Source organism: Blennius ocellaris (genome assembly GCF_963422515.1).
Source record: "Blennius ocellaris genome assembly, chromosome: 1".
In the NCBI taxonomy this organism is placed as follows: Eukaryota; Metazoa; Chordata; class Actinopteri; order Blenniiformes; family Blenniidae; genus Blennius; species Blennius ocellaris.
Genome location: NC_137650.1, coordinates 16556283 through 16571712, shown reverse-complemented (window position 1 = coordinate 16571712; position 15430 = coordinate 16556283). Strand labels below are relative to the sequence as shown.

At 42.3% G+C, this 15430-nt stretch overlaps 1 protein-coding gene across 3 annotated transcripts in view; it reads right to left on the bottom strand.

The window, feature by feature from the left end:
- dpy19l3 (dpy-19 like C-mannosyltransferase 3) overlaps positions 1-15430 on the bottom strand; it is an 83605-nt gene that overhangs the window by 52603 nt on the left and 15572 nt on the right. For all 3 annotated transcript variants that reach the window (XM_080501883.1, XM_080501882.1, XM_080501884.1), the window contains 8 exons: positions 12124-12245; positions 11537-11682; positions 8810-8933; positions 8584-8718; positions 7128-7259; positions 4756-4857; positions 4484-4557; positions 1103-1261 (listed from right to left, as the gene is read on the bottom strand). In XM_080501883.1, coding sequence (XP_080358009.1) covers positions 1103-1261; positions 4484-4557; positions 4756-4857; positions 7128-7259; positions 8584-8718; positions 8810-8933; positions 11537-11682; positions 12124-12245 — 994 coding nt within the window. The remainder of the gene's footprint in view (positions 1-1102; positions 1262-4483; positions 4558-4755; positions 4858-7127; positions 7260-8583; positions 8719-8809; positions 8934-11536; positions 11683-12123; positions 12246-15430) is intronic.

The window sequence follows — 15430 nt, the reverse complement described above, 5'->3', positions numbered from 1 at the left end:
TTAAAGACACATTAAGGGAGACTGGATACGTGAGAATAACATCTGATGACTACTTTCAACACTCGTGACTAGCGGAGCCTTTCTGAGTCCGTTTGTAAAACCTCTGTCTCTGCAGGCAGTTCTGGAGTCTCTTCATGTGATGGATAATTTGTAGGAACATTAATACCGCGGTACTGATGTTCTCTTTGTTGTGCTCAGCTGGCTGTGAGTCAGCTTCCCTCGCAGTTTAATAAAGTATCAGCTGGAGCGGTGCACAGCCTCACAAACACTTATTCATCTAAATAACTTTGCGTCCTGTAGCACAGACTGAGCCGTTCCACTCAGCTTCCAGGTTCATCAATAAAAAATACATTTCAGCCTTATAATTGTGTGAGATGAACTTTACAGCAGCTCGTATAAACCTACTGGTCTAGTAAAAGGATTCATACTTTCTCCAATAACTCCGCTTGTATTATCAGTCTATACTGACCACGGTAGGAAAGAGACTCCGCGACCGGTTTAATTATTCATTATAAAGATTTTATACACAGAGCATTGTGCGAGTATGTGCTCCAACATGGCGGCTGCAGCTCTGATGCACTGAAGAAACACCAAGCTGAGAAAAGTCAACCTGGTGCTTGTGTAGTGACCCCGACGTTCACAAATTCAACACCTGGTTTCACTACATTTGCTTAATATTCGCCAAAATCTGGATTACTTCCCGGATTCCTGAAAGGTTGTGGGCTGGATTTGGACTGATGAATAAACTGATTGTGAACTGATTGCACTGTGGAGGTGTGTCGGTGGAACAAACCAGCTTTAAAAGACATTAGTGGACAATGACAACAATCATGGCAAACAAAATCAATGAAAATAACCAATTATAAATCTGTAATTTCAATCAAATTGATGCATTTGATACGTTTACCTTCAATTAAACTGAGTAATTTAAACTAACTCACTATCATCCGTCCTTTAATGTTGAAATCGGTTTCATCTTTCTGCAAATTGACTCTCAGAAACTACAATATTGACTTGCGGTGGCTGTGAGATTCTGCTTGATGTTTGGCTTCACCTGACACCTGTCAGCTTCTTTGCATGTTTGTGCCACGCTGCCACCTACCTGAGGTTGTGCAGCGCTGCAGCGAGCGCCATGCCGCTGAGCAGCAGCAGGGTGACGGCGTACGGGTACACCAGTAGGGTGCCAGCCATGCGCTCCAGGGTGTCCAGCGGCAGCACGCCAAACGCCTCCTCGCACAGGTACAAGTTGGCATCGAAATCCCTGCAAGAGGACGGACGAACCCAAACACACAAGGCAATGTATGGAAACCGTCAGTTTCATAGTAAGGTGATTGTCTCAATACCAGGCTGGTGAACAGTCAATCAACACAGAAATTACTGGCTTTAGGATGTGTGCACTTATTAAGGGCCCTCCGACTGCAGCTCACGGTTTGAGGTAAAAAATATATAAGTGTTTTTGTTTTTCTCAATTAAGCTTTTCCAACACAATTTCTTCTCTAATTTAAATAATGGAGCAGAATTGTATTGAGCACAGCAAAATGATTCTTGTTTTGGTTCCGTCCACTATCCTTTGTACACCTCCGATAATTGGACCGACACTGTGCAGGAAGCCAGCTGGTGGCTCGCCGCTGGAGTCTGCTGCAGGCTTGAACTCCAAACAAAAATTCTAAAAGTTGTCATTATGACCACAAAATGAACACTCCCTATGAGTTTCACGTGGTTTCAACAGATCTTTCTATGCCCCCCAGTGTTATGGAGGTGAACTATTTCATGGCAATAAAATCTCGACGCAGAACATCCAGAGGTGAAGGGACAGTGCAGACCAGGGTGTTAAACACATTTTAGGCCACATTCAGCACAATTTAATCTTGAGTGGGCCAGACCAGTAAAATAGAGCCATAATAAACTTTAAATGTAAACGTTTAAAGTTTTTCTTTGTTTTAGAATATAGGTTATGAAATGAAAATGCAATGAAATGTCCAGAAAACTTCTCGTTGCAATAACATGCAATATGTACTCCCCCTGATATCATGGCTTTGAGGTTATTTGCTATTTTGCCAGCTTTCATGGCAGCATCGCTGATATCTCAGCTCGGGTCTCAGTGTTGTGTTGTGTTACTACTTTTGAAAAAAAAAAAAATACATGTTTTTCTTTAAATGTTTACAATTGACTTGGTGGTTTAATTGGATCAGATCCTCTTGCAGGCGGGTTTTGGCCCACTGTCCTGATGTTTGACACCCTGGGCGCAGACAGATTCTAGGACAACTTGTCCACAGACGGCACCCTCAGCGGACAACTCGTCCACGGATGAGATTGCAGAATTTTGGGGAGAAAATAAATCCTGCACAATGTAGTTTACATGTTATTTCTAATTAATATGCAATACATGTTTCATATATCTAGTATATGTGCATATATATTTAGTATGATATCATATGGCTTTTTATTCTCGCAAAGAATGGTCTTTGTGCACATGACGCCCCCCCACCGAAACTTCGGCACTGCCGTGTGCTGCGCGTGCACGTTCCTGCTCTCTAATGACTGTATCAGTCATATTTTAATCATGTTTATCATTTAAAGTCGCTGTTGGAAAACGCACTTATGTGATACACATGATGCATCACTCAAGGTGGTCAGCTGCGAAGGGGCATTATTCCGTTCCGACATCGAGACACTACAATGTCTTTACACTGTTACAAAGATATATTAATCCTGAGCTAGATGTCAAAAGTTCTTCATTTGGAATTCCGTAGTTTTTTTAAAACCAGCATTTAAAGTTGGAACTATTTTTACTGGCATAATGATATTATTATGCGCACTGCATCTGAGTCACATGTAAGCTGCTGGTCCAATAGGAGAGCGCAAACACATCCAAGATGGCGGTGCCCAAAATAGAGCTTACGCCAGTTCAGAGGAAGAAAACATGACAAAAACCTTTAATAAGCCATAAAAAATATGCAATAATGCTGAAAAGGCATGCAACGTCGCTAACTGTACGAGCCCTGCAGCTGTACGAACCCCGCAGCTGGTTAACATGTCACAAAGCAGGCTTCTGACACGGTAACGAGCACCTGAACGCATCACTCAAAGCTGTCATCTATGAAATAGCATTTTAACTTTATTATTGTGTCAAATATATTGATATATCTTGTGTTTTTGTGCCAGATACGATTAATAATCCTTCCAAATGTGTCAAATATACTTTGAAATCCAATCCTTCAAATCAATAATGCTAAAAAAAAATTGTCGTGGACGAGTTGTCCAGGTTTGCAGTTTTGTGGACGAGTTATCCGTGGACAAGTTGTCTGCGCACCAAGCAGACGCTATCTACTACACATACTGCAGACACGGTAATATATATTAGGCTTTAGCTGGAAGGGCCCCTCCCCCAAGTGCAGAGTAAGAATGGTCCATAAAAGTGACAAAATGATGACTCCCCTTGAGTTGACCAATGTGTTGGGAATCCCCTTAATGGGGCCCCTACTTTTTAATCAACGAGTTTAATCACAAGGCATCTCCTAAAGATAGCTGACATTTGGTCTATAGCATTAACATTGATGAAACAAACTGAAAATCAAAATGATCAAAATGCAACGACTCATTGGGAATCACCCTAAAGCACCCCCCTGCTAGTTGCTGTTGTGAAAAAACGTAATGAACGGGGTTCCCCAGCATGTATGGAGACGACCCTGGAGGATGACCGCTGAGCACTGTCGAATCTCTACATGTTCTTTTCAAATGAAGCAATTTCTTTCGATTGTTCTTTCAATTGGAGAGGAGATTCCCATTGGGTTGACTGAGAAGAGACGAAAACAGACTATTAAACTGCAAATCTTTTCAGAATGAGCTCAAACTTTATCGTCTCCATGTGGTGTTCTAGAACCGCCTCGGCGTCTGAAAGTATAGATTCTACTTGGTGACGAGAGCCACGGTGCTTCTGATGAACACTCGTGCCGATAAATAGCAAACTGAGAATTGAGACATCACAATTGCGGCACTGGATTCGGCAGGGAAGAGAGAGCGGGAAAAAACAGAGAAGAAAGAAGTGTATGAGCAAGCGAGGGAGAGCAGCGCAGCGTTGAGCACAGCCTGCTGAATAATTGAAGGGCCAGTTGTGTAGCGGCGGGATGTGAGATGTGTTATGGAGCACCCCGGAGCAGCAATACACTGGCTGAGCTTCTACACACACACACACACACACACACACACACACACACACAGAGCGAGTGTCTGATCGATGGGAGGTCTGCTGGTGTTACCCCGCTGTCTATTATTCACAAACACGTCAACACTCCAGGTGCTACAGCGCTGGTGCTTAGCGAACAATGCAGTCACTGTTCTGTTAGTGAACACTGTGGACGGAGTCAAGAGTTACGCTCTGGATCAGCTGCCGCAGACACTTTATTATGAGTCAACAGAGTCTGAAAGAGCGGAGCAGTACCACAACAAACATGTGTGGTAGTGTGAGGGAGCATGCTCTCACCTCGTCGGGCTCAAGGCGAACTTTGACTTGATGAATTTGAAGATGTGCTCGTCTGATCTGAGCTGAAGAGCTTTCTGTAAACACGCACAGAAGAGGAAAGAGGTCATCTTGTAGGAATGTGAAAGGAGGTAAATACAGGAGGCTGCGCGTGGGTGGTGAGGTTATATGATACCTACGAGCTCAGATACATGATGAACAGAGAGGAGCTGGAGGTAACTGAGGTGAGAGGATAAAAGCTAGGAAATAATACAAGAGAAGAAACCAAGAAGGACCTTGGCCAAGTAGTTGATGGTGACGGTGAGAAGGAGAACCATCATGCTGTGGAGGATGACTTTGCTCACACGGACCAGCAAGCCTCCAGTCTTCAGGCCAGGCTGCAAGAACAGAGCATGTTAGTGGAGTCACAAAGTACAAGAAAACAACTGGACCCAACTTGAAGAACTAATGAAGAACCTATCCAACACAACAGATGCAAAGCAGTGTAACCAATCATACCTCGACTTTCTCACTCATGGCAGAAACTACTCAACACAACAAGGTTTAAGCAGGTAGAAGGAGCCAATCAGGACCAGAGAAGCTTGAGCCATATCATTCCCTTCTCAACATCAACGAATTTTCACTGAGTTTATGATTAAAAATAGCAAACCCATCGAATGAGTGCCACACAAAACAAAGACTAGATCAGTGGTGTCAAACACATTTCAGTTCAAGGTCCACATGTACTTCAAATCTGCTCGAAAATCTGTTGACATGGTGGTTTGACGTACTGGATTGCAGCCTCTTGCAGCCCAGTTTTGGATAACGGGCCTTATGTTCGACAACCCTGCACTACGTGATCATCACTGTGCTCATACTTGGGCCCCATTTACACATTTACCCATTGTTCTCTGCACACATATCTTTGTGGGTTCATTCTAAAAACAAGCAACATGGTCCTCCCGTGCCCCAGCACACTAACTCCATTGTTATCAGTGCGTCCGCTGCTGCAGTGTGAACGCAACGCTTCTTTTTAACGGCTCAGGGGCTGTCACATGAAACGTCGTCGTATAAATTGGGCCTTGATTGTAACTAACCCCAAACAGTGGGTAGTGGCTGATTTTTACTCTTCGACGATTACGTTCAATGAGCTCCTCACACTAAATGAATGAGGTGTTTGGAATTACACCCCCGACTCTAACAACGCTCACAGAATGTGTTGCTAATGCAGGAAATGTGCATAAAGCTGTGAAGTCGCTTCACGAGTCTTCTGGATAAAGCTGCGAGTAAACAGAAAACATGGAGCGGACGTGTCAGGAAGATTTTCACCTCTCGCAGTGACACCTAGCAGACTTTAATTAGTCAGCACAGTGATCTGTAACCACAGCATGGAGCACTGCAGCTCTGCGGATGGACAGCTCAGGGTTTTTGTCACAGCTTTTCACTGTGAAGCTGCTTTGATGAAGATGTGAGAGTCTGTCAGTTTGTAGAAATAGTGACAACTCTTCTTTCTTTCCTCACTGTGGACTAATGAGATCCTCCGTCTTGGGCCTGTGGATGCTCATCGGGCATGAAAATTGGCTTAAATTTACATTTTGGGGCCTGAAACTGGATGTTTTAATCATCGTTGCATTATCATGAGGCACAAGATTATCCATGAGTTAAAAGAATTCCTGTAATGAATGAATCTTAATAGACCCGAAGAACTCCTGATATTTTACAATAATCATTTATGAGTCTTGGTTTTTCAATGTTCGGGATCTTGACCAGAAAGCAGAACACATGCTGTAAAATCATTGCAGATGGTCTACAAACACCGGTGATTGTGGTATGTAAGAGCAAAGTGTGCTCGGCACACTGGTGCTAGAAATTAATTTGTTTTTTTCTTTGCCATGTCCTGGTTTGGAATCTTGTCATGGTCCTGTTGTTGTCTGAGCCTACAGGTATGGAACACACTCAGAAAATATTCCTGTGAACATCTCATCCTGGTTATCAACAAAAGAGCCTGTGTGCACACAGATGTATTTCACATATAAACAACATTGAGACAATACTGCAAAACAACAATTGAGTTGGTTTTATGTTGAGCTACAGCTGCTTTGATTCACTGTAGTAAACTGTAATTGAGTTTGAATCTACTCTACATGCATGCATGGATTTTCATTTTAGGCCATTTGGTGTTTGTGTGACAGAGGGAGTTTGTTTGTCGATCCACATGTGTAGGATGTGGCCCTTTTTTGTACCACGGTCATATTTGTGGCTCTTGGTCTCTGACTGGTTACCCAATCCTGCTACAAACATCACCAATGGAGCATTGTTGTTGGGTAAACGGACTCCAAAGGGCTTTTCTGTATTGACTTGAAAACATCCTGTAAATGGGGCCTTACTAAAATAAAGCGTGTTCTTTGTGTTGAACACGTTTCTGAATGTGAAATGAAATATCTCTCTCAAGCCTCCTCCATCTTCCTCTGCACTCCTCCTCCATGCTGTCACTTGAAATGCCTCTGCAATCATTACTGTGATAAGATCTGATTGAACTAAATCCCATTTAGATCTGACAAGAAAATGTACACACAAATTTGAATTATTGAACGCAAAACGTCGACATCTACTTGTCCACTAAACTCAAGTTTAATCTTCCATCTGTGTTGTGCAAACCAGCCGTTACCTGGCAGTGTCTGACGAAGAGCGCAGCCACGATGAAGCTCAGGACCAGTGAACCTAATATCATGGAGTTACAGAACTGCAGCAGCCACACACTCAGCAGGCTGCTCACTTGGACCAGGTACAGAGTGGTCACCTGGAAACAGACGCACACACACACACACACACACACACACACACACACACACACACACACACACACACACACACACACACACACACACACACACACACACACACACACACACACACACACGCACACGCACGCACACACACACACAGGGTTAACACATAATCACTGCTACAGAGTAAATTTAGCTGTTGCTTCTTGGTGATGTGCAGTTTTTAGTTTTATTAGCCGTTCCCTTGTTGAAAGATAAATCGTTCCACATTCTAATTTTAGCTGAGGTACGGTCTTTGCTTGTCACAGATGAACGATATTTACAAGATCAAAAAGATAAACTTCTGCTTCCTTCGAGCCACAGACACACAAACCGTGAGTCAACAAATGCAGCACAGCTGTAGAAAGACAGAAGACACCAGTTACTAGAGGACTGTAGTCCTGCATAGTTTCAATGTCTTTTTGCACGAATGTACTTTAAACTAAAGGAATGTAGGGATTTCTTACCTCATATGATTCATCAGTAATGTTGGGTTTCGGGCAGTTTGGCTATCGATAATAATTAATATTATGGTAAAGCACTTGTGTCTGAATGGTGCAATGGAAATAAACTTGTCTCATTATTAAAAATGGCACGCAATGTATTAATAATAACAATCAAACATATTTAAAAATACATCATCCTGTGTTTTGTCGAGACAGAACTAAGAAAGCTTTGTTTGTGTGGGAGTCACAATATTAGTCATCTTCGTATTTGTTAGAAACAGAAACTTCCGATTGATTTTCTCAGTGTTTGTCAACTCCATTAAAAGTAAATTTCGCACTGTGGTCGTCAGGGTAACCTGGCAAAGGATCTATTGCTTGATGCTTTGTGTTTACCTTTAGCAGCCTTGTTGTTCCAATTCTGAAAAAGAAGTTGTTTTCTTTGCACACTGAAGCAGAAACACGTGTATGTTGTTTTGACATGGGTTTTTTTTCTGTTCTTCCCTTTTTTCTTCTGGATTCAGATGTTCGCCTGCTTCTCAGGTTGAGTATTTTTTTTTTTTTAATTAAGCCAAAATGAAACTGTAAATGATGGCAGAGCAAGCTGAACATGGAACTGTTGATAATATATTAATCATCAACAATTTATCAATTTTTTAAAAATAGATACATTTTATCTGGCAAGTTGTTGATTTCTACACATCACAAGAAGAAAAGAAAGATAAAGCCAATATGCGGTGAAAGGTAATTTAAATGCTATAAATGGCAATGAGGTGTTACTGTTCTTGGTTCTGATGCTCATGACGCAAACGGGGTTTAATGTGTGACTGATCCTTCAATTTTGCAGTTTTTGTACCTGTGAGGTTGTGAGGAAGTCGGCGCAGTCCAGCGTGTAGATGACGAGAGCCTGAACCAGCAGTATGAACTGGTTGAACTGCCACGTCAGGCAGAAGCAGAATGTGGTCACGTACATCAGCCACACCATCACCTTCTGCACACAAACATACACACACAGACGAGGTGTTCAGACTCCTCTGAGCTGCTGTCCTTGCAGAGTCCATGAATTATTGAGCGGTTTGTACCTGCTGCAGGTGGGTGAGCTGAGGCCTGAGGTAACAGGTGATGGCGGTGACCTGCAGTGCCAGGAAGGGCAGAGACCAGTTCTCTCTGAGGGAGATGGTGAACTCCACACGAGTGGTGTCGACCCTGTCCAGAAGAGAGAACCACAAACACATTATAAAAACTCTATCTTACAGACTTAATGGAACCTTTGCATTGATTTCGAGTTCAATGTTGTTTACATTACTCAAATGATGTACGAGGCAGAAAAAGATCTTTTTTTTTCCAAAGAAGAATTGTTTGGTCCTTTAGGTCCCCCATCTTTGACATATCACCAAAGTCTAAAAAATATAGTATCAACCCTATTTGGCCCACGGGCCAGATATATCCTCAATTTGATTGAGCCATACCAGAGAAATGACAAATCAATAACCTTTGAATAAGATTCCAAATATTTTCCTTTGTTGGAGTGCAAATAGGGGCGAATACACTGTGAACAATATTACATTTCAAGCAACATCCTTTTAAAAAGCATGAAATGTGGAAGGATTTTTAATGGTTCCTCTTGCTGTAAAATGTCCAAAAGTCCCTTGATTTATAGCACTTTACTTGAAATGGTTTTTTTTTCTAATATTGAAGGCTTTATTGAGTTTGAAATTAAATACACTGTGATTCATGATATCAAGGCAGCTTTTTGTTATTGATGTTGTCATGAGCCTCCCACTACTTCCAGAGGTCAACAGAGAAATCTGGCCTCTGTATTCAATCTGGAAGGACAGCAGAGAAAATCTCAGCAGTGTGTCTGCACCTTTTTTGAACTTTGAGCACTGATTCAACAGCAGGTCAAGGGATGCAGACACCAAACATCACAAACAAAAAGAAAGGCAAGTTTCATTTTACAGTCAATGTCCATCAGAGAATGATTAAAAAATACTACTGAAAATATCTTGAATATTTTTTGGGTGTTAACTCCTGAATTCCGGTTTCTGGTTTGCACACTCATTTCAGTCACGAGACATGACTCTACCAGAGGGACAACAGAAAACCTGATAGAAAGACATCCTTTTCAATATTTCTCAACGCACCTGAGAAAGCTTGTATTGATCACACTGTGGTGGTGGTGGTAATAATAATAATAACAATAATAATAATAATAATAATAATAATAATAATAAGCCAGAGCGGAGCCAAACTGGGGCCAGATGTGTCATCAGCTGGGGGCGGAGTTCTCGCGACCAACAAGGCGGAAGAGCGGTTGAACCGGATCTCTGAAATCTACAGCTAACATGGAGCCCCAGAGTGGTTATAGAGAAAAAAATTTTTAATAAAGTGTGGGAACGATATAATAAGTCGCTCCCTGAAGTTAATAATACAAGGGAACGAGATAATTGAATCCATAATCGCGGAGCCGTGGCTCTTGAGATAGAGCTGTGGCGCTGTGCTGTCAGCTGCATGAGATATACAATTTCGAAGCAGTTTTCTTCACGCTTTTCATCGTAACATCATTGTAACTTAATTCACTTTCAGGTCTTGTATCGCCTTATGACCGCAGGCTGAGGTCTGCAGGCTGCGTTGCTCCACTCCGAGACGCTCCATTAATATTTTCTAACCCACACAACTTTATAATGAAGCCATACTTTTGGTTCATCAGTGATTAAAAAACAAACTACATACAACTGTAAATGAAAGCTTGGATTTTTTAATAATAAAATGAGCCTTTTAATGGTTTCATGTGAAAGAGAACTTTAATCAGCGTGTTTATGTAGGTTGCCATTATAAACAGCTGTAGAGCTGCGTTCTATCGTTCGACACCTGCATTCCTCCTGATGTTGAAACATTTGATTCAGACACATCCAGAAATAAAGTGAAAGGAGCAGAAATTCACAATGTAATGCCCAAATGTTTGAAAATAAGCCCCAAGCTCATTCATGCATTTTTTTATTTTTTCTCTCTGGCCACTCCGGGGCTCTGAACTAAAACAAGACGGACGTGAAAAAATACCAATAGAGCGACGAGGAGACGCAACGTTTACAGGCTCTTTGGTCTGCATCTGAGGTTCAGGCCAGACTAGATGGAGCGACCCGGACCAAACCGATGAACACAATCCATCTCCTCTTTGTTCTATGAGCACTGTCAGAACCAAATTTGTGAAATCAGTGACTTGTAAGGGTTTTGGAGTGACGCAATGACATGGCTCTCACTTGGCTCTGTTAACTGTGGAAAAAGAACAGGTTCTTTGGCGGTGCTCATTTAAGAACCGGCCCTGGCACTGGCCCTGAACTCGCTCCTGGTTCTTTCTGGTGGAAAAGCCCACTCTCATGTTGATGTCCTCATCAAGCTTGTAAAAAACCCCAATAATGGGTCCCTTATTGCATCCAGGTGTGTTGCAGCTGGGAGAAACCTAAAATATGCAGGACAATGGCCCTCGAGGCCCGGAACTGAAGACCCCTGGTCTCAAGGGTCTAGAGACTCTAGAGGGTTTGGAGAGGGAGTGTTCGATGGAGCAGGAGTGTGGTGGGAGTGGACTGAGAGAACAGAACTGGTGAAAGTGCTGGCAGTCTTCACTATGTAGCTTCACATCTGCGTCAAATCTGGTTTCATTAATTGGACTTCAGGTCGACCAACATCTCATTCCAATGACCCTTTTTGGTGTCTTTAGTTTCAAATGTTTATGCGATGTTAAGAATGGTTTGTATATTTGTACTGTTGGCTTAGATGTGAAACAGTGTTTTGTCATGGCAGTTACTCACCTGTTAAGAATGTACCAGACCCCAGTGAGAGTCCCAGCCAGCCAGGAGCCAGACAAGAGCCATGCCGTGAGGTACAGAGCGATCACATACACAGCTTGCAGTGAGAACACTGTGTAAATGTAGAAATACACCGGCTCCAGATACGACTGGACACACACACAAACAGAAAGCAGAGATTAGCTCATTATTCACTGCTCACACGCACACACATACGCACACACACAAACAAGTTCAGTACTGTGACGGCAGCTGACCCAGACACTCAAGAACAGCGTGGCATTTTCAAAGTTTGCTCTGATATTTGTCATGCCGACAGTCTTGTCACGCAGTGCGATGGCGGCTCAAGTTTAATAGTTCTCTCTTGGTTAATTGAAATGCCAATACGGAACCCTTTTCCTCGAACATGGTCGGAATTAAGCGTATGAGATCATGGCAGCTTTGGAACATAAAAAAAATAGGTAAATGCCACGACACTTTGAACACCTGGGGACCGTCAGTCAGAAGGACCAGCAGCAGCGGTGTCTATAAATACAGAAACACTTCAGTCAACAGAGCAGTGAAAGTCTGACAGGCGAGTGTGGTGTTACCTGTATGGGTAACACTCTGTAAAGGACACTGAGAAAGACCTCCTGGTAGATGTTCATTCGCTGTAAGAGATTGATGGTCCTCTTGGATTCTGTCAAGTTGTCATGGATCAATTCTGAGAGGCCTGTGAACACACACAGACACACACACTTGGACAACGCCCCTTGCTCACTGACCGTTAACAATTATTATTATTGGCTTTGTGACAGCCCGGGGAGGAAAGGCGGTATTAATGTTTCTCGAAGCTCGCTCGGCTCGTTTACAGAAAACGGTGCTGTGAGAGAAAATGGCACCGCATGAGATTTATGTCAACTGTTGAAACCGCAGTCGGTTCTGCTCAAATTTTAATTCTTTAATTGCTGAAAGCGCTGTGAAAGTTAAGACCCATTGGTGCATTCAAGCCTGGAGCCCAAAAAGCTAAATACTGTCGAGCTGTTTTGTTTCTCAGCAGAGTTCTCGACAATAAGTGACGGTAAACACACCGCCCACGCACACTGTGTTAGGGCTTCCACAAGACTTTTATTCCAAGTGAGACCCGGGCTTATACCATCAGAGGAAAACCAATTTCTCCAACAAAGAAAACAAGGTCAGGACCTCCTGTGTTGCGAGGGGCATCTATGAGACACAGGAGGGCTTTGATATGAAAGCTCAGCAATCTCTCGGGGTGATGATCCCGAAGAAAATAATCATCCTCCATGACGGGTGTACCAGGGCAAGACTGCAAGAATTCACTGTAAGGTGAAGAAGATCAGCCACAAAGAGATGCTGGGATTTTTTCATTTGACAACCCACTTGAGAATAGTTCAAAACAACTTAAGTTGGGGGACAGAATAACTTAAAGAGTCTCCGCTGACTGGACTGTCCTCTCCAGACGCCCAGTCTTTAAACATCGACACCTCTCGTTGTGGTGGCGGCTTTCTTTAAGGCCCCGTTTTCAGGTGAACACTGCTCGGACCCACTGAAAACCAATGTTTTTATAACAATTCCCAAAGTAGAGCTTTTTCAAAACACTCCATTTACGTTTCAGCGCAAACAGGCTAAAACACAACATCTATGAATCATTGCTGCTACTACTGGTCACCACGGCTGGAGTGACCAGTAGTTGTGCACACGATCAGTAGATGGACAAACAGAACAAAGTTTCCTCCAGAGTGTCATGACTCCCAGTCCATATTCTCCTGCGACTTGGTAGTTTTATCATTGATAGTCACCATAATAACAATCCCACTTAGTCGTCTGTCCTTAAGATTGTCTGTGTACTTTCATTGTTAATGTTTAGATTAGATTGTTCTCTACTGCATCTGAAGTGGTTTCAGTAAAAAAAACAACAACAAAAAAAACAGCAGCATCCATTTGTGGCATACCATGCTAACTTCATAATTTTCAGCATTTATGCCGTTTCTGTGGAAATGGACATCATTTTCAATGTTGTTGTGTAAACAGAAACCTTTTCTGAAACAAAAATGACACGTTTTCAACTGGCAGCTTACAAACAAAGGGAATGAATGGATCGCCTGCAGTGGTGTCACATGTGGCTTAAAATCTCTGGAGTTCATCTAAGATCTGCCCTTCCTCAAAAGAGATTATCTGGAATCCCATTAAATCTGCTTATGTGCAGCACCACGGGCTTGGAGTTTGAGTCCAGCCTTTCACGCTAAACTTCTTTCAGATACAAAGACATTGTACATCATGAATCACAGCACTGTGCTCAAAGAATGACTCTGTAAAGAGTGGAGAGTCTAATTATAATTTCAACAATGTCTTTCCTTGCAAAATGAGATTGGGAGTATGTTTACAATCTGTCTGATTATTACACTGCTTGTATTGATTGTCCTGTGGGACCTTTGAATACAAAACACCAACACTGCATTCAGCAAGCTCTGAATTTAATGTGGTACAAAAGAACTAGTATCAATTGCTGATGGACGCATAAACAAGTAAAACATCAAGGTTCTATAAATGTGAAAATATTTTAACACTAATTAACTGATAGAAAAAAAGACGGGAAAACAATATAAATCCAAACAAGTTAAATAATTCACAGTGAGCTGTTGTTAGCTAGATGTGGTATCTTTATATTTCTTCATGTTTTACTGACTGCTGTGTATTCAGCTACTTGCCTGATGCTCTGTAGCGCCAACGAGTGGCGGCTAAATTAGGGGTAAACTCAACCACAATCTTGTTGCTTGATAGACAATTTATATCAGATAGTATGGAAACAAAAACGATTTGTGAGCAAGGTGCCAAGTGTATGCTACGAAGCACCATGAACACAACCAAATAACCAATTCAATATTTCAATTCACTTTCAGAAGTTCCATAATGGACAAATGATTCTATAACATCGTGAAAACAGTGGTGGTACGAATCACTGCTGTGACTGTACAGAAATATGCAGCCTATGGGAGTCTCGTGTGGAGTTTGCATGTTCGCCCTCTTCAACGTTTTTCTTCAAACAACTGTTTTCCAGAAAAGTGGCTTCTCGGAGATCAGATATCACTCATGCTTTGTCTCTAACACTCAACGTTTAAACTTAATTCATTCAAAATGAATCAGTGTGTGAGTATGATTGTCCATCTCTCTGTGATGGAAGTTCACCAGCAGTTTTTTAAAATGGATGGATGGTCACTTCAGTTTTTCTCCTGAGGTCTGATTCCACTTCTGTTCTCCATCATGGCTTCTTTTCTTTCCCCATCACCATTTTTATTCCCTCACTTTCTCTTCCTTCTGCTCGTCTCATGCTGTGACATGAACAGAGAGGCGGTAGAGCGGGAGGTCAGCCAGTTCCTCCTCTAATTGGAGTGCAGCTCCGTTCCCTTTGTGGGAGTGAGCCCATTTCTAACCTGGAATTTAACAGGATAATGGGAACTAAATAATCACACTAATGTCCCTCAGCCTATACTGTGCGTCACCAACAACTGCTGTCATTTGTTACGTCTGGTTGGTAAACTGAAAATAACTTTTCCCTCTTTTCTCGGTGCAGACGGCCATCTGGTAACTCCATGTTGAAAGAAGAGTCAACGAGCCGAGTCCTGTCAGCCTCACAGATTGGAGTGCACCATTACCGGGTACAAAGAAGAGTCTGAGTGCTTGACTCAGACTGTAATGAGGACCCAAGCTGGCATTAAATATCCAAATACTGTCTCGACGTTATGACAACTACAATCAATAAGACATGGACGCAATCGAAGGTCAACACTATACAAATACTCATCGGAAAGTCAGAGAATTCAACACAATCTGGAGGAAATTAATGCTTTTTTATTTACTTACAGGCACTTTTCCAAAGTCTGAAAAACCATCAACTTA